Source organism: Magallana gigas, chromosome 5, assembly GCF_963853765.1.
Source record: "Magallana gigas chromosome 5, xbMagGiga1.1, whole genome shotgun sequence".
Lineage (NCBI taxonomy): Eukaryota > Metazoa > Mollusca > Bivalvia > Ostreida > Ostreidae > Magallana > Magallana gigas.
The window spans coordinates 48,370,431-48,390,399 of NC_088857.1; the positions used below are offsets into that span (position 1 = coordinate 48,370,431).

Sequence of the window (19,969 nt, forward strand, 5' to 3'; positions counted from 1 at the left end):
ATTGTGTTACATAATTGTTTCTCAAACCAAACAAGTATAACAAAACTTAAACCGGAACGGTTGCATCGTTTTCTATTTGCATTTTATCGGGCAATCAAAGTGAAACTAAAAGTTTGTAAACAAACAATGGGCATTATCACTAAAGTAATTCAGTTTGTGTCAGTTTTGACACTTACTAAGTGTATCGTTGATCTGTTCAAGTTTTTAAGATGGGATGGAAGATATCAATTGAAGCTGCCATTCTTCGCAGGACAAAGTAGAGGTATGGTCTGCGAGATCTCTCTCTCTCTCTCTCTCTCTCTCTCTCTCTCTCTCTCTAACACTTTAATTAGGTAATAAAACTACGTTTCTTTTGGCAGAGTCAGTTTTGCAAGCTATTTTCTACGATCTTGGTTTGCTGTTACTATTTCTTTGTCAACACCGACTACTGGGTTACTTGAAGAACAAGAGCAAAGTGGACATCACACCAATATATGGACCAATACACATTATTACTTCATCACTGGCTCTTATGGTAAGTTCTTAACATTAAATTATGTGAGTGATTTTTTCTTTCAAAAGGAATTTGACACAGAAAGAAATTTTGGACATTCTAAGTTAATATTCTAATGTTTTGCAAATGAATGTTCATGAATTGTAACTAAGGATGTCAAATTCTTACCATGTTCATAGTAGACGATCTATTGACTGATTCGAAAGAGCAAGATATATATATTGTGCAAACACTTCCAAATTTGAACATTCATTTGGTAACAAACCCAGAAAGAGAAACCCTCCCCCTAAAAACTAAAAAATCAAAACTTTAGGAATAAACACATGTACTAGAATAGGAGGAATGATAATGAGTAGGCTTAAACCCATCTTCCCAAATCAAGGTCTTTTGATCTGCTCAGCTTCTTACAAATGTAGAGCGGATCGGATCAGAAACTCTTGACTTGGGAAGATGGCTCGAACCCAAGACCCTTCACTTTAAGAACCAATGCTCTACTGACTAAACTAGAAGGTTAATCTACAAGCTAGAGCTAACAGATGAAGTAAATAATTTTTGACTCTCCCCAGCAAATGAAAAGTTTTTTTTGGACAACTTTATAATTTGTCTTTTCCAGAGGTGAAAACTTTCCATTTAATTTTTCCAGCCAATGATATTCTGATGTTTGACTTTTCCAGCTCTTAACTTTTGCAAAGATAAATGACTTTTCCGTTTGACTTTTCCAAGTAGTAATGACATTTCGATTCGATTTTACAGCTGATGATGACTCACTGGACCCCGATTCCTACAGTGACGGTCTGGTTCTGGGATGTGTCCGCCTACCCTTTACTGGTTCTCTTTCTTCAACTTGTCTACATGTTTGCTTGGGCCATGGTCATCCTAGAAAATATGGTTTACATATTACAGACACATGGATTTCAAATCAGTCAGGTATCTTTATTGTTTCAACTCCACTTACTCAAATACCAGTGCTAAAACTTATTATACAGGAAAACTTAATTATTTAACGTAGCTCGCGGGTTTGCTGACGTCACAATAGGATTCGACGAAAAGAGTTGACCGTCATAACAAACTCACACAATTCTTTTAGAAATAACAAATGATCTTTAAAAACATAAAATGAAATATTTTAAAAAGCTAAATTGGAGTTTATAGAAAACATTTATAATTATCAAGTGCTAAAAATTTAAAGATGACATACATTGTCGCATTGAGTTCTATAAGGTATGAGTGTGCGTTGGAACTCTTTAATTTGTTGTTTAGACAAGTACATTGTAAATAAATTGAACCGTATGCATTAACTTCCCTCGTTTCACAATTATGAATTCTGTATTTTCAAATACCGATCTAACTATTAAAATCATTTTAGCTTTAGCTAGTTATCGTAATTATGCGATTACAAACTTTTTTATATGTCAATACGTGTATGGTAATTATTTTTGCATTGAATGCATGACTGATTCATTGAAAGGATAAGTAGCCATGTTTCTTCTCTTCACAACCTTACATTAATTTCCTTCATGCATTCGAAAACATTCATTATAATGTTAATTAGATTTGCATGTTCTAATATGTGTAAATCAGCTAGTCTGGTCAACCAGCGCATTTTCATATTTGGTTCTCAGACGAAAATAAATTGATAACGTCGGGCTAACGTCGTGATAAGAATATTAATAGGATTTTGTGAAATCTTTTAAATCTTTAAAGTTGTTTTACGAAAAATTGGCCGAGAACACATATTGATTTTTTTCTATGAATTGATTCAAAATAATCTCTTCTGTTATTGTGTTGAGTAAAATTAAGTTCGTCTAGATCGTTTAAAAGTTTGAAGCATAGTTTTGAAATGCGGTTTTCGACTAAGATATGCATTTTACTATATATTTCATTGAAATGGCGTTGCTTGATTTAATCAGCGACACTGTGTTTGAATCACGATAAAATTATTACTACGCGGACGAATCTCAAATAATTTTTAGAAATAAATCATTGAAACCTATCGATCACGCGGACAAATTGTCAGGGTAGGTTTTCTCGCAAGCAGTAAACCCGCGAGCTACCTTAAGGTCCAACAGCTGCATGTGCAGTGTATATACAAAGTACTTACCAATATTGACTCTAGTAAGACCTTTTTTTATATCATAATATCATTTCTAAATTAAACCACATTTGAACTAACTTAGCTGCAGGTCTCTTCCTCTACTTAAAAGATCAGCTTGTCAATCCAAATTTCCCTGTAGAGCTACAGCTCTGCAGCTAAATCTTACTATTCATTAAATACCAATAAATATGAAATTTATCTTAATTCTTCACTGACAGTTGTTTACCCTGAGGAGGAATGTCCAGTCACCAGCATCATCAGGCCTGTGGAACTTGTTCCCCCACCCAGGCCTCATCTTCTTCACGGTCATCCTGTGGGTGACCCCGACCTTGACCTTAGACAGATGGCTCCTGGCCACAGTGCTGTCTTGGTACATTTACGTCCCACGGCGAGTAACTCGGGAAGACTACAAGTACTTCTGTAAATGTTACAGTTATGTGGAATATGAGGAGCAGCAGGTGTCATACTGATGAGACATGCACATTGTCACTGGATTTTTCTTGATCACTACTGCAGCTTAACTGATATGATGTGTTCTGCTATATATTAAGTATTGTCACAATTAAGGAATATTTTGTGATGTCCATATATTAAGAGGTAATAGTTTTATCAGTTTGATATTATAAATGAATGTGTTCATATAATGATGTTTTTTTTTCCTTTAACAAATATTCAGTTATACGTTGGTATTTTTGATCATGTTGGTGTTGTCAGAATATATATTAACTCTGTTTTATATGGTATATGTAAATTCATTAAAATGCATCAAAAACAAGTCTTTTTATGTAATGAAAATGAAATTTATTGATGTCTGTTTGATTGTTATAAAAAATTTTTTTTAAAAGTTTCTTCAAATATCTCTATATAAAAACAGGTTTTCTGGTGCTGAACCACTGAAAACACAAAGATAAAAAAGAGGTGATGTACAATAACTGGTGTACACTTACTAAAATATTTCAGGAAACCTGATGAAAAGCACCTTTTATAGTTTTGACATTAAATTCATTGCATGAAAAGATATATTACATGTATCTTTTTAAACACAGGGTACTGACAATATAAAAGGTAAAATACAGTATGAGAATTGCATTTCCTCAGTCAAATGTTTACAAGTGTTGGATAATTAATGTGCTGATGTTATTTCCAAAATTAATATACCAGTACATGATGAATACAATGAGTTAAAAATAGTGATAAAGTTAGTTTCTAAATCTACCAAGTTTTTTTTTTTTTTACATTAAATACAATGAGGGAGAAAAGAGTCCAATGTTATAATATATTCAGTTAAGTTTAATGTATTAAAAATCTGAATTCTTTCATCTTCAAAGTTTGAATCATGATGATAAACAAATATTCTTGTTGTTGACTGAAAGTGGAAAATAATTTGAAGGTGTATATCAAATGGTTGTAGTTGCAAGCATTAGTGTCTATAATCATTTAAGTAAAATTGATACTTTCGATTCAAGTGCATGAAACTAATTGAATTAAGCACAAAAAATAGCACCAAATACACAGCAATTGATCTCCATAAAAACACACAAAGGTTTTTCTGCTAAATGCAGCTTTATAAAAACCCAAAAGAAACATTACACAGACTATAAACACAAATGTACGCCAGGTACTAAGTAATAAATTAAAGTCAGCATATACAAAGTACATACAATGTGTACATAAAATAACAAACATCACACACCAGTAGATGAAACTTACTTAAGCCCCCTGAAGTCCAGCTAGTGCTACCTAGGAAAAACTAATATCCTTGGGGTGGGACTTCTTTTGGATAGGTGCCACTTGGTCAATGACCTCGGACCCACCCCCCCCCCCCCCCCCCCACCCCCTTCTGAACTTCCTTATTGTTGGATTAACAATGCTGTTAATGTCAAATCAAATTAAACAACATCTACAGGTACACTGGTCAAACATAATTCTATGAACTGTCAAAAGTGATGGAAACAACTAAAATTAAATCTGGTACATACCGGTATCTGGAAAAAAATTGATGTGAGTATATCTTACCTACTATCTAAAAAATACATGTAAATTGTCTCTCCACAGGTAAGCCATCAAAGAAATAGGTAAAAGTATGCATTGTCATGTTGGCTCATGCATACAATAAAAGTCATTCAAAAGAGGGCATAAAAAGGGGAACGAAAATAAACCTAATCATTGCCAATGACTAGGTCCTAGTCCATGGATTTCAAAATGAACACTATGATACAATGGAAAAGTGGGATCATTGTAAGATTAGGATACTCTTGAGTAAAAAATCACAAATCTGATCCCATTCATACTGTAAAATATCTCAAATAACTAAACCAGGTCCAAAAGTACATGTAATGGGAAAGTCAACATTGCTTGTACATACCATACCAGCTAAAAACACGATGAAAAAAACGTTAGCTGGTGTTTATTTCTCTATGTTGTCTGAAATTCTGGTGTGAATTTCCATATAAATCAATATGATTGTTAATCAAAATAGTTCAGTCTAGCAAGTTTAATTTTCTGTTACTGTATAAATGTCAAATTGACACATCTAAAAGGTGACATTGAGTAAAATATCAAAAAAGAAATAGCATTACAAATTGACAAAGCATTTGTTCAACCTTTAGTATAAAAAATCATTTGTAAATGACCTCAAAAGAGATGTAAGAAAGTTCTATAAGGTACAATAGTAATATCAAACTTATCAAAATAGGTATTGCATATGCAACTACAAAAGACAGAATGATTATAAAAGACAAGAAAAACAGCACAAAAATTCATAGAAATAAATAGTTACAAGAAAGACTACTGAAAAAATCAATAATCAGAGCTTGGTATCTACCCAGAACAAGAAAAGATCAACAGAAAAGTCTCCCTACATCAAAGGGATAAAAAACAAAGTATCCACATGATTTCACAAAAATAAATTACTAGTACCCCATCTATCCCTTACCACTTAGTAGATTTTTGTCTATTTTTAGGGGAAGTATATAAGAAAAATTCCATATTCTGGATCTCTTCAATGTAGATTTTTGTTAAAGGACAAGTTGGTTAGAATATAATTGCATATTCTTGATAACTTCAGTAAAACTTCACGGCACTGAGGGCGTGGTCAAGGCTTTCCTTGCTGGGTAGTGCTGGATACAGGGCGGTGGGGCAGGGAGGGGTCAGACTGACCTGTGGGACAGACTCTACACTCGGACTGACTTGTGGGACAGACTCTACACTTGGACTGACCTGTGGGACAGACTTTACACGCGGACTGACATGTGGGACAGACTCTACATGACTTGATTTATCCTGCCACTGTGGGTGCGGTTCTTTTATCGGGGAGTATGGGGGTGGATCATCAGTTTCCTCATCTGTCATAATGTAAACATGCAGATGTACAACAAGAAGTATTATTAAACATTGAAACATCAAGCACTCTACATTATTATCCAAATTTTATACAACAAACACATGCCTGTACTTGTGTGTATACTTTTACAGGCAATACATATAATATCCCAATAGATTTTCTGAGGTTTGACACTTCCCATCTTTTATCAAAGTTGCATATTAAATGCATTAATTTGAAATGCAGATTAGAATGCTTGTTATGATTGATCAACATGTACAAGCAATGCTTTTAAAAGCAGTCTATTTTTCTTTATCATATATTTAAAGCACCATTTTTTCTTATTTGAAACAGAAGATAATTCATATCTGTCAAAAAGAAACTTACTTCATGTACTATGTATTATACACTACATATGTTTTATATTTCTGAAGCTACAGTGTAGGAGTATGTCCAGTACCCTATTAGATATTGTTTGAAATGTTTATTACGAGACAAGAGCAAACTTAAACCAGTGAAACAGAACTGTTACACCTGAAGATAAATACATGTATTTCGTCTCACCTTTGTCCTGGCAGTGATAGGTGGGAAACGGTAGAGGAGGGTTGAGTCGGAAGGACTCCCGCCGGTAGCTGTGGAGCTTCTCTTTGGCTTTGTACAAGTAGTTCTGGGTTTTACTGGATCCTGTGTATACATTTGTACATGAATGAACATGAATAACAATACAACATACATCTAACATCTAAAATATAATCATACAAAGCGCAGAGACACTTGGAGTTCCAAGACGTCAGAATGAACTTTGATTCAACCAATCGGATGGCAAGTTACGCTTTCCTGCAAGTGATATTGTTGATGTAAATTTTTAACAATGTTAACATCAGTTAATGACTTTATCTTACATGCAAACAATTTAGTTCATTTGGACATCATGGAACATGACCATCAGTGGGTCTTGTCAGATCTTTCTGCACTTTGCACTATTTTAGAGATATGTATTTGTATCAGATTGATATCATACATAACATACAGATGAATGTATCATATTGAAACATGCAATCCAGTTACCTGTATATTTGACTTCCTCTAACTCTTTTCCATGGACATCTGGAATCTCCATGGCAACATCCTGTAATAAAATAGGAACAATTCTGATTTTAATTGAGAAATGTAAAATAAAATGTCATAAAAGCCAACTGTTCATTTTGTATCTACCAAATGGTCATAATTTAAATGTGCTTTGGTACAGTGCTTTTGATCAAAAAACCATATCCTTTTAAAATTAAACATTTATCCTTTCTATTACATATTCTCCATGTCAGAATATTTACCTGGCTCGCACACGCCTGACATGAAAATTATTTCCCTTTTGTAATAAGATTATTCACTGTACTAATATTCAGGGAACCCTTTAGCGTTAGGATACATATTATTTCAGTATTTACCTTTTGAGCCTGAAACACAGTGGAACACTTCTTGCCCAGTTCTACATAGGCCTCAGCAATTCGCACAAACCCTTCTTTTAGCCGTATCATCTTGACAGCTTCATTTTCCCGAATTCTCTCAGTGACTGCAATACAAAAATTTCAAATTTCTTTTTTCCTTACAACTACCAGTAACTTTAGAACAAGTGTAAACAAGATTTATTTTTTTTTTTTAAAAGAGAATCTAACACACTTATCCATTATATCACAAAGCAAGAGGCACATGGTTGTCACAAAAAATTTGGTAATTGGGGAATAATATTTTTTTTTCACATGTTTATTTTATAACTATGTCTAGCTCTCAATCTCATGGACATTGAATAACTGAAGTCTTATTAAACAAAAATACATGTACACTGGTAGCTGGACTGTGCTATATTCTCATAAAGGTTAATCCTTGTTGTTTAGTGTCCCTCCCTGTTGTTTAGTGACACTCCCTGTTGATTAGTGTCCCTCCCTGCTGTTTAGTATCCCTCCCTTTTGTTAAGTGACACTCCCTGTTGTTAAGTGACCATCCCTGTTGTTAAGTGACCCTCCCTGTTGTTTTGTGACCCTCCCTGTTATTAAGTGAAGTGACCCTCCCTGTTGTGAAGTGTCCCTCCCTGTTGTTTAGTGACACTCCCTGTTGATAAGTGTCCCTCCCTGTTGTTAAGTGACACTCCCTGTTGTTTAGTGACACTCCCTGTTGATTAGTGTCCCTCCCTGTTGTTAAGTGACACTCCCTGTTGTGAAGTAACCCTTCCTGTTGTTTAGTGTCCCTCCCTGTTGTTAAGTGACACTCCCTGTTGTGAAGTGACCTTGTCTGTTGTTTAGTGACCCTCCCTGTTGTTAAGTGACCTTCCCTGTTGTTTAGTGACCCTCCCTGTTGATAAGTGATTCTCCCTGTTGTTAAGTGACACTCCCTGTTGATAAGTGATCCTCCCTGTTGTTAAGTGACCCTCCTTGTTGTTTAGTGTCCCTCCCTGTTGTTAAATGACCCTCATTGTTGTTTAGTGTCCCTCGCTGTTGCTTAGTGTCCCTCCCTGTTGTTTAGTCACCCTCCCTGTTGTTTAGTGACCCTCCCTGTTGATAAGTGATCCTCCCTGTTGTTAAGTGACCCTCCCTGTTGATAAGTGACCCTCCCTGTTGATAAGTGACCCTCCCTGTTGTTAAGTGACCCTCCTTGATGTTTAGTGTCCCTCCCTGTTGTTAAGTGACCCTCACTGTTGTTAAGTGTCCCTCCCTGTTGTTTAGTGTCCCTCCCTGTTGTTTAGTGTACCTCCCTGTTGTTTAGTGACCCTCTCTGTTGTTTAGTGTCCCTCCCTGTTGTTAAGTAACCCTCCCTGTTGTTTAGTGTCCCTCCCTGTTGTTTAGTGACCCTCCCTGTTGTTAAGTGACCCTCCCTGTTGTTAAGTGACCCTCCCTGTTGTTAAGTGACCCTCCCTGTTGATAAGTGACCTTCCCTGTTGTTGAGTGTCCCTCCCTGTTGTTTAGTGACCCTCCCTGTTGTTTAGTGACCCTCCCTGTTGATAAGTGATCCTCACTGTTGTTAAGTTACCCTCCCTGTTGATAAGTGACCCTCCCTGTTGTTAAGTGACCCTCCTTGTTGTTTAGTGTCCCTCCCTGTTGTTAAGTGACCCTCACTGTTGTTAAGTGTCCCTCCCTGTTGTTTAGTGACACTCCCTGTTGATTAGTGTCCCTCCCTGTTGTTAAGTGACACTCCCTGATGCTTAGTGACACTCCCTGTTGATTAGTGTCCCTCCCTGTTGTTAAGTGTCCCTCCCTGTTGTGAAGTAACCCTTCCTGTTGTTTAGTGTCCCTCCCTGTTGTTAAGTGACACTCCATGTTGTGAAGTGACCCTGTCTGTTGTTTAGTGACCCTCCCTGTTGTTAAGTGACCTTCCCTGTTGTTTAGTGACCCTCCCTGTTGATAAGTGATTCTCCCTGTTGTTAAGTGACACTCCCTGTTGATTAGTGTCCCTCCCTGTTGTTAAGTGACACTCCCTGATGCTTAGTGACACTCCCTGTTGATTAGTGTCCCTCCCTGTTGTTAAGTGTCCCTCCCTGTTGTGAAGTAACCCTTCCTGTTGTTTAGTGTCCCTCCCTGTTGTTAAGTGACACTCCATGTTGTGAAGTGACCCTGTCTGTTGTTTAGTGACCCTCCCTGTTGTTAAGTGACCTTCCCTGTTGTTTAGTGACCCTCCCTGTTGATAAGTGATTCTCCCTGTTGTTAAGTAACCCTTCCTGTTGTTTAGTGTCCCTCCCTGTTGTTAAGTGACACTCCATGTTGTGAAGTGACCCTGTCTGTTGTTTAGTGACCCTCCCTGTTGTTAAGTGACCTTCCCTGTTGTTTAGTGACCCTCCCTGTTGATAAGTGATTCTCCCTGTTGTTAAGTGACACTCCCTGTTGTTAAGTGACCTTCCCTGTTGTTTAGTGACCCTCCCTGTTGATAAGTGATTCTCCCTGTTGTGAAGTAACCCTTCCTGTTGTTTAGTGACCTTCCCTGTTGTTTAGTGTCCCTCCCTGTTGTTTAGTGACCCTCCCTGTTGTTTAGTGACCCTCCCTGTTGTTTAGTAACCCTCCCTGTTGATAAGTGATCCTCCCTGTTGTTAAGTGACCCTCCCTGTTGATAAGTGACCCTCCCTGTTGTTAAGTGACCCTCCTTGTTGTTTAGTGTCCCTCCCTGTTGTTAAGTGACCCTCGCTGTTGTTAAGTGTCCCTCCCTGTTGTTTAGTGACCTTCCCTGTTGATTAGTGTCCCTCCCTGTTGTTTAGTGACCCTCCCTGTTGTTTAGTGACCCTCCCTGTTGATAAGTGATCCTCCCTGTTGTTAAGTGACCCTCCCTGTTGATAAGTGACCCTCCCTGTTGTTAAATGACCCTCATTGTTGTTTAGTGTCCCTCCCTGTTGTTTAGTGACCCTCCCTGTTGTTAAGTGACAATCCCTGATGTTTAGTGACCCTCCCTGTTTATAAGTGATTCTCCCTGTTGTTAAGTGACCCTCCCTGTTGATAAGTGATCCTCCCTGTTGTTAAGTGACCCTCCTTGTTGTTTAGTGTCCCTCCCTGTTGTTAAATGACCCTCATTGTTGTTTAGTGTCCCTCCCTGTTGTTTAGTGTCCCTCCCTGTTGTTTAGTGACCCTCCCTGTTGTTTAGTGACCCTCCCTGTTGATGAGTGATCCTCCCTGTTGTTAAGTGACCCTCCCTGTTGATAAGTGACCCTCCCTGTTGTTAAGTGACCCTCCTTGTTGTTTAGTGTCCCTCCCTGTTGTTAAGTGACCCTCCCTGTTGTTAAGTGTCCCTCCCTGTTGTTTAGTGTCCCTCCCTGTTGTTTAGTGTCCCTCCCTGTTGTTTAGTGACCCTCCCTGTTGTTTAGTGTCCCTCCCTGTTGTTAAGTAACCCTCCCTGTTGTTTAGTGACCCTCCCTGTTGTTAAGTGACCCTCCCTGTTGTTTAGTGACCCTCCCTGTTGTTAAGTGACCCTCCCTGTTGTTTAGTGACCCTCCCTGTTGATTAGTGACCTTCCCTGTTGTTTAGTGTCCCTCCCTGTTGTTTAGTGTCCATCCCTGTTGTTTAGTGTCCCTCCCTGTTGTTAAGTGACCATCCCTGTTGTTTACTGACTCTCCCTGTTGTTTAGTGACCCTCCCTGTTGTTTAGTGACCCTCCCCCTTCCAAACCTCACCTTCAATTTCAGCTTTCTCTCTTTCCATCTGAGCTTCATGTAATTTGGATTCCAGATTTCTTAAATCAGCTTCATTACTTCTCTGAAATTTGTTAGTAAGGTCAAAAAATTAACACTGCAAAAACAGTCATTGGTCTTTTAATCATATAACCAAGCACAAAAAGCAATCAATACATTCATCTTCAGAACAATTTCCTACCTACAATGTTATTCAAGTACAATTCTCTGTGATACATACATAAAATAGTACATTTATGTACCGGTACATGTAAAAGACAGAAATTTAATATCGCTGATTATTTACAGTTGTTGAAGGTTTGGTGTGAAATTTATTTCTAATAAGTAATAAGAATGGTATCTGCTAGTGGTATTCATGCAACATGGCTTAAAATATAAAGAGTCTCCACACTATCACATCTTCACATTATTGAAGATCACTGGTCTACATTTGAGACAATAATTACTAAATAATGCATGTCTGTAAAAGAACATGCATATTCATTCATGCCAAATTCAAGGATAAACTGTTATTTATCTGAACATGCTTGGTGTTAGTCCAGAAGTCAATTTGAAATAAGAAAGAACTCGTAAATGCAGATATTATTTCAACAATAAACTTCATTAATAAAAAAAAATTGATTATTTAGCCCATAGCAACCAGCTTCAAATGGGCCATGAGATTCTGAATTCTTTGAACATGAAATCACTGAGGAAAGAGTGAAATAACAGAAATATTGAAGTGATGGTTTAAAGGAAAATAACTCTAAGAAAACACAACATCAGACATACTTTACCACTTCCACAAAACATAATGAATTTGGGTTTAAACACAGACTGTAATTACATGTAATCAATGTAAAACACATACTGTAATTACATGTCATCAATGTAAAACATAGACTGTAATTACATGTAATCAATGGTTATAGATAAGTTAGTGGTTTTAATGCTATTGGGTATTTTTTCTACTCCTTGTCAATCATAATCAAATAATAACAAGTACAGTGACACATGTTCTACTAAGATAAAAGAATATTTTTTTATTCATGTATTTTGATATGATTTATCTCATGCTTTATCTATCTTCAGAACTGATGACTAAAAATGCTCCCACTCATTTTTGAGATAGTGAAAATTTAATATCACAGAGTCTGCTGAATGTAATACTGACCTTTTCTGCCTTCCTGAGGTCCTTTCTCAGCTTGGTTTCTTTCTGCTCATAGTTATTCTGAAGAATGAGATTCCGTTAACTTTTCTACTTAATGATCATTTTATTTATCATAACCTGACATGTATACTACAGTAAACTGTAGTCTTGACATTTAAATAGGTATTTACAGTACTATTTTCATTGACAGTTTTTGTAATCACTTTGCCCTGTGTAGTGTATCTTGGTGAATTGCAAATAAATATTATTAGTGTACAGTTATAACCTAGATCCTTTAAAAACTTGTAGCCTGCACAACTGCATACTACATGTTTTTCTAATAAATTCATTCATGACAAAAAACTACAAGCTACAAACAATATTGATGCCCATGTTATTTATATGTACCAGTATACTTACCAGGTTATCTTTGGCCTGTAATACATGTTTTTCTCCCTCCAGCACCATCTCATACATTTGCTTATACTCCTTCAGATGTCCTTAAAATAAAAAGAAAGAATGATAAAAAAAAAAAAAAAAAGGATTACACTAGTATTCATAAAACATTCTCACTTCTCCCTCTTATACTTTAATTAACTTGTACAAGGAGAACACTGTGTTGAAGATCAAATGACGAAGTGTGTGTCACTTGACATGCTCAAATTTGTATATATATGCTACTATGAATTTAAGGTCAGACACAAATAAATACTAGTAAATACTTTGTATTGGTAATTAAATGAAGAGGAATCAATTATTTTGCATAAAATTATGAGAAGCAAACCCTGTGAACTTTAAACATTACTTTGAAAAGCGCACTACCTGTGAATCTAGTCATATAATTTCATTCAATGATTAAAGTAGCATATGCCTGACTATTCGGTAGTACAGTAAAACTCATTTAGTACGAACACGGATATTGCGAATTTACGGTTATAGCAAAGTCATCTTAGATCCCCAGCTATGTAAATTTAATGAATTTCTTATAAGGTTATAACGAATTACGGATATAACAGAGTAATTTCTTAGGTCCCAGTGACTTCGTTATAACCGAGTTTTGCTGTATATTACCATTTACCGGTACATGTTTTTCTTATTCAATACCAACCAATAAAATCTTTCTGTACATCTGTCCACAAAAGGTTTAACTCTGCAATGTGGTTGGCTACATCCTACAAGGTAATAATAAAATAACTGTAATTCTCTACAATAATCTTTCATAAAAATATTATTAAGTCAAACTCTTATGAAGTGTAATAGTGCTTGCTCTTAGAAGCATGGCAGTACTGAGCCTATTAATTTATACACACTATCCCAGCTTAAATACCAGGGGTACTTACCGAATCATGATAAAAACTGAAATTAAACATGTGATACATCTACTCTGTTTGAAATGCATGCATATAAATGAATTTAATACGGTACCAATTAGAGCCAACCAAATACCGGAGCAGAACCAACTAAACCCTAGGTTTACTTTTGGGGTTTACTCTGGGTCTGCTTTTGGAAAATTTGCATTCACTCAACAGGTTTACTTTAGGTCCATCCGGGATTTACTTTGGGTTTGCTTTTGGCTGAAGTGTGAAGCAGACCCATCTTGTATCTTACCATCTTACTGCCTGTAATTCTTGTCCATTGTATATTCCAAATACACATGTAGCGTCTGCTTTCAGGGGTACACCTCTGATCGGGGTTTACTCTCAAAATCCACTCTGGATTTACTTTGGTTTTACTCTGGGTCCTCTCTAGTAAAACCGAAGTAAACCCAGAGTAAACCATGAGAGTAAACCAGGATTTAGTTGGAGTTACCTTTCTGCTAAGTAGGGTATGATCAGTACAGTAGTTTTAAAATTCATTACTCTAAAACATGTAAAACTAGAATAATTTTATTTAAAAATTCTATTTTTCAAAAAGCTTTGAATATCGAATTTTTTGTTGTTAAAACTGATCAACATAGTCTTATTATGTTATCAATTATGTTATTAGTGGAATACTAGTATGTTAACCTGAATGGCCCTGTTTTCTTCATTGGCCGCCCATCGCATCATATCCTGACATGCTACAAGGGAAAATTAAGATTTACACTTAATTGTGAAAGTCTTCAAAATCTATCCTATTTGGGTTTATCATGTTTATAAACTTACAACTTTGTATAAGGGTAAAATCAGTGAGATTCATCGAGACCACAGACGTAATACTAACTATATATAGTCTGTCCCAAGATATTTTTGCAGTACATTTGGACGAATAAAGTATACATACATGTGAAAGAAGTGCAATTGAAATCAATGAAAAGGGAAAATTTCCAAGATAACTAGATTCACACATTACTAATGCAAAAACAAATCTTTAGTTGTTTAGTATCAGTAAAACGAATGATGTAATAAGGTATGCGGATAGTCCGATACGCCGTGCAAGGTTGCGACACAATATTTTGGTCCAGCTTGAGCCATGATTATCATTTTTCATTCGCAAAAATTCACAGGAAAGAAAACAGATTTATTACGGAGATTTATAATGGGGAATGTTTACATCTTTTCTCCATTCGAAAGTGCCTCAGAATACCTCGCGTAATTTTTCAGCGTTATCATCCATGGCCAGGCTTACTGCAATGCAAAATCCCCATAGACATCACATTTTTTAGCTGTGTATTGAAGCCTGATAATTGAGCTAGAGGGGGCGTTTTTAACTGAGAAATACTTTTGAATGAACATTGTTTGAACCCTGAGGTATTTATAAATATCGAGAAATTAGGCAAAATGTGAATCGAGGATATCTTAGGACAGAGTATATACTGTTATAATATATTTCTCTGTCGAGACTGAACAATTTTGACTCACATCTCTTCAAAAGAGAAACTGAGAAAAGTGACATCATTCAAATTTTTCCAGTGTCAACGAATGTTTAGATTACTTTATGGGCAGCGTTTATCATTTACTGTATTATACACATGAATTAGTAGGCAAATGTCTTTTTTTTTCATAACTAGTACATGGTTGTATAATGATTTTATAAAATCAAAAGCTGCTTTATGTAAAAGATCTTTGGATTACCTGAGTTTTGTGCATTCATGAAGCCCTTGGCACTCTCTCGCATATCTTTTAATTCTGACACCATGACATTTAAATCAGCACTTCCCCCTGATCCAAGCGACCTCAACTTGGCACCACTCCTTAAAAAGGAGAGATTAAAATGTAAAATACGTAAGGGCCCGGAGTACCAGTCAAAACTCACAAAACAGATATGTTGATAAAAGTAAAAACATAACTGAGAAAATACTTGATATATAATATGTGATAAAAAAAATGAATGCATGATAAACATAGCCTAGTCCTACATTTATATTTGTCATACAAACATAACTGCATGCCTTTGTTCTTATCTTATAAAGCCTAATTTGCTTACCTTCTTATTGCCCGAGATGCTTTGTCCATCTTTGTTCAGTTTTCCCCTAGCTGATACACATTTGTTTTTCTGTACCAAATCACATTCCAGAAACTGTCAAGAAGCCAGTCGTGTGGACAATTTAAAAACGCGAATGTTTACAAATTCAATTTCCGCGGGGTAGTGACGTCATATTTCTAAAAAATGAATTTGTACTAAAAATATTTCGGAGTCCGGAATCCCCTCTTTCAAAATGAAAGTAGCATAACAAAGGACAAGAGAAATATGAGAGGTGAGATCATGTAATCTTTAAAACGAAATAAAGATTTAAATATCAAAAAGGTCTTCTTTAAGTATATAGTAACATGTTATATAAAAGGCCTATAAGGCTATATGAAGTCAATAAACTGATAAATTGCTTTGCTTCAACTGCTGATCGAGAATGGGGTTTTTTTCCGGATCCACCCATTATAAATGATAGCTTGCTTTAGTACTCATTTTAACTTCAATATTGTTTGTCATTTACTAATACTTTAACACAATTTTTAAATTCTTGTATGATTATAATAATGTCATAACTGTTACTTGTTGTGGACTCGGAATTATAACTTTTAAATGTTTGTTCTTGCTTATGCACTCGGACAGTCCCTTAAACATATATACTTCCGTGCCAAATGTATGTGTCAATTCCTTTTTCTTGCAATAATATCTCTGTAATTTTTTCGTTTATCACATTAAAGTGGGGATTTGGAGAGATGTAGATTAACTAAAGTATACTGAATGCAGATCTATAATTTTTTTAGCACTTGGTATATATTCAGTAAAGTATTTGACAACCAATTTGTAATATAAAACTTCCAAACAATAGTATTTTATTTAGTTACTTTTAAGAAATCGATAAAGAAGTGACCTTGGCAGGGTTATGTTTTTAAATAATTATAGGCCTATAGAGATTCCGAGGTAAAAATAGTTTTGACATAACTGTAGCAAATATACACTTTATTTCAAAGTTTTAATATTTGACTATTTTCTGCATGATGCAGATATAACATATATTTTTTTCAAATCAGGGATAATATTTTCTCTCTCTATACATTGTACTATAGTATATCTATTTTACTTCAGATGTTATACAATGTACCAATATGTGCTATACATGTACCACTTTCATTTACGATATCGTCGGTCGGTTGTATACTTGGATGCACATCTGATTTAAACCCAGTTGTATAAATGAAAATGTACCCTTTTCACATATGAACGTTTAAAGATTAGGCATACTCGACTGTTTTCAAATGGAAGATCACCACGGGAATGTTGATTGTGGATTTGCTTGTCTTATTTTCATCCTAGACATACCGGTACTACATATATACTATTGTACATATTCATTTCAGGTTGAAAAAATGGGTGGAGATAACAAAAAATCCAACATCGATCGAGACATAGAAGAATTACTTAACATACTAAAATCACTATATGACGAGCATGGATCAACCATTCCAAAGCTGAAGAAATCGCTGGAGATTTTGCAGACGATCAAAGAAGAGGCAAAAGACCTGCAAGTCTCTTCTGAACAAGACACAATCTCTACACTAGATTTGAAGGACCTAGATGTTCCATGGAAAAAGATCGGTGCTGGGAACTTTGGAAGCGTCTTCAAAACAACATGGAAGGGAACATCCACCGTTGCAATCAAAGTTTTGAAGGAACAGGCTAAGCACCAAGCCCGCGAATCTAGACTTCTGCGATATCTTAGCCACGAAAACATCATAGCGTATCGGGGGATGGGGTACGTGCAGTCTGAGGAGGAACTGAAGCGGATACTGGAAGGCAATAGAGACGAAGAAGTACGAGAGATGTTCCAGGTACCAAGTATGTTCTTCGTTATGGAGTACATTCCAACAAATTTGTACCGATACATTGTTCAGCAGGAGAGCCACGAGAGGCAGGGTCTCTCCTTGGGCAAGGCTTGGGATGTCGGGAAACAGATAGCCAGTGCGCTGAGTTATCTTCACTCAGAGGGGATTGTCCACAGGGATATGAAACCGGACAACATCTTGATCCAAGGTTACGTGAACAAGTTCATCATTAAAATCGCCGACTTTGGCTTGGCATGGCAGGATGACCAAATTGACAAGCAGCAGACAAGGTATGGATCCGTGATGTCCGACAACAATACCGTTTCTCAAGTGAGCGGGTACGGATTTGTGAACATAAGGTGGGGACCACCAGAGTTCCGCTCGTCTTTGGAAAGTGGTAAAAGTCACTCCATGACCGACTACAGGAAGGGTGATGTCTACTGCTTTGGTTTGATCATGCTATTTACAGTATCTGGGCTCAAACCACTGGCAGAACTGTCTTCATCAAGTATACAGGATGAAATAGAACTTCCCACGCCGTCTATCCCCAAAGAATACATCGGAGATCCCAACGATATCATTGCAAAGTCAATTATAGAATGCACGATTGATACGCCCGAAAAGCGACCAACGGCGGAAGATGTTATAGAGAAATTCTATCGAGGGAAAAACCCGTATTTATCGGAAGCAGACGAAGGAGAATTATTTTCATGTGGGTTCATGGACAAAACGGACATTTTTGTTGCAGATTCTTGCACAGATGAAGACGCAAGTCAGAAAGGATTTTTCGAGTCCCGAATACGACCATCCGGGTACCAACACGACGACTTGAGTTGTCCCATTCAGGTAGAGTCTAAACCGTGCAGGGACAGGTACGAAAACTGGGACAAAGAAGAAGAATACATTGCAAATTACCAGGAATTCAGCAGACAGGCAAAAGACAAAATAATTGACAACAACCCTACAGTGGCTTTGAAACGCTTGGCGTTTGCTCGCCCAGGTGAGGATGAGTGTCAGAGAGTCGAGATGTTCTTCAAGCAGTCAGAATATGTTCACCACAGAGCAATGCGGAAAATTTGGATGAGCCTAAATGAACAACAGAAACAAGACGCCATTCCAAACAAAGCTGATGTCAATCCTTTCTTCAGCAATACATTTGGGCTACATGTGGCTATCCTGACAGACGAAGGCCCAGGGAATCCACAATACTTCGTGTTTCCACAGCGTGCAAAACGTGCCGGGATGTCTGCCCCTGGTGCCTTTACTTGTGGAGCCGTGGAAAGCGCATCAACTCCTGACATCAAAGGTGAGGGCACTTCAAGAAGAGTGGATCTAGTCAATACAGCAGTACGCGGTTTACGGGAAGAACTTGGTCTGGAGTTGTCTGGATCTGACACAGAAGCCGTTTGTTTGACCACAATCTATTTAAAAACTGACACCCACGAGTGGGGTCTGTGCGGGTTCGTGGACCTGACGGACGATCGGATCAAACCAGAAAACCATATCAGTGCCGACAACCTGAAAGACCGCTTTTCTAGCGGACCAAAGGACAAATTCGAGCACCAGACTCTGACATTTGTCAAGTTCACGTTAGAAGATATGGTGGACTTTGTGTTTGAAAACCACGACAATTTTGCCAGTTCCGCCAAGCTAGTCGTCGTGAAGGTGCTACAAGCGTTCTTTGGATGGTCGAGAGTCCAAAGGGAGTTTGAGTCGAGAAAGGTTACTTCCTAGAAATAAAAAAGAACCGCTTCCATTGTACGGTGAGCTTGCGAGAACGTTTTCCACGTTGCTATTTTTTGAGTACCATAAATGTATACGTATTACCTCAGAATATCCATGTTTGTTTTCATACATACACAAGTATTAACATATTTTCCATGTGAACCATGTCATTCAAAGGAATTGAAAACGGATCGGCGATTAATGTTGGTTGTGATATGATGGTTAAGGTTTTGGAAGTGACAATATCTATGATGAACTTAGATATAAATGGAAAGACAAAATGTTAAGAAACCTATTGTAATCATGGCATGAAGCAAAAAATGCCTATGGTCTTTGTGAAAAATGCACGTATAGAACAAAAACATTTTTACAAGCTGACACTGTTCATGATGTATATGTTGGTGATAGCCTTGAATCACAAAAGGCAAAGTTCGATGAATGTCTGACGAAATTTTAACAAATAATGTCGTCACTGAAATCATTAAGCACAAAATTATCTTTATTTATGCACACATTTATAATGTTTGCTCATGATTTTTGTAGAATGATTTATCACAAATAAATTATTAAAGCTTGCGAAAATTGCATTGTTTTGTGGAAAAATAACACGTACGGTATAAATACAGAAAGAGAATTGACGCATGGCGATTGATGTACAAAAGAAACCGTGTGCCATAGTCGCTGTATACCCTGAAACTAATTACTAAGACTATCGTGTTGGGAATACTTAGATTTTGACCTTTTCAGATTTGATCAATACTACCAGGTGTCTATAGGAAGAATTGATATATAAAGGCCG

General features: G+C 36.7%; 3 protein-coding genes across 4 annotated transcripts; 2 read left to right on the forward strand and 1 right to left on the reverse strand.

Annotated features, from left to right (window-relative positions):
- The first annotated feature begins 62 nt into the window (after positions 1 to 62).
- Positions 63 to 3,791, forward strand: LOC105320464 (nurim). Its single transcript, XM_011418396.4, has 4 exons — positions 63 to 262; positions 360 to 514; positions 1,247 to 1,420; positions 2,807 to 3,791. The coding sequence occupies exons 1-4, from the start codon at positions 127 to 129 to the stop codon at positions 3,056 to 3,058; spliced, it is 717 nt and encodes a 238-aa protein (XP_011416698.2). The 5' UTR covers positions 63 to 126; the 3' UTR covers positions 3,059 to 3,791.
- LOC105320475 (centrosomal protein of 164 kDa) lies at positions 3,081 to 15,789 on the reverse strand. 2 transcript variants are annotated; one of them, XM_034458355.2, is made up of 12 exons: positions 15,605 to 15,789; positions 15,253 to 15,371; positions 14,206 to 14,258; positions 13,308 to 13,371; positions 12,620 to 12,699; positions 12,224 to 12,280; positions 11,842 to 11,886; positions 11,053 to 11,134; positions 7,356 to 7,480; positions 6,979 to 7,039; positions 6,475 to 6,594; positions 3,081 to 5,932 (listed from the first exon to the last, which is right to left on the reverse strand). In XM_034458355.2, the coding sequence occupies exons 1-12, from the start codon at positions 15,631 to 15,633 to the stop codon at positions 5,652 to 5,654; spliced, it is 1,116 nt and encodes a 371-aa protein (XP_034314246.1). In that variant the 5' UTR covers positions 15,634 to 15,789; the 3' UTR covers positions 3,081 to 5,651. The 2 variants fall into 2 exon arrangements, with proteins under 2 accessions (XP_034314246.1, XP_034314270.1); XM_034458379.2 differs by lacking the exon at positions 11,842 to 11,886.
- Positions 15,790 to 15,816: 27 nt separating this feature from the next.
- Positions 15,817 to 19,741, forward strand: LOC105320496 (uncharacterized). The gene is made up of 2 exons (XM_011418445.4): positions 15,817 to 15,875; positions 16,981 to 19,741. The coding sequence occupies exon 2, from the start codon at positions 16,990 to 16,992 to the stop codon at positions 19,177 to 19,179; it is 2,190 nt and encodes a 729-aa protein (XP_011416747.3). The 5' UTR covers positions 15,817 to 15,875; positions 16,981 to 16,989; the 3' UTR covers positions 19,180 to 19,741.
- The last annotated feature ends 228 nt before the right edge of the window (positions 19,742 to 19,969 follow it).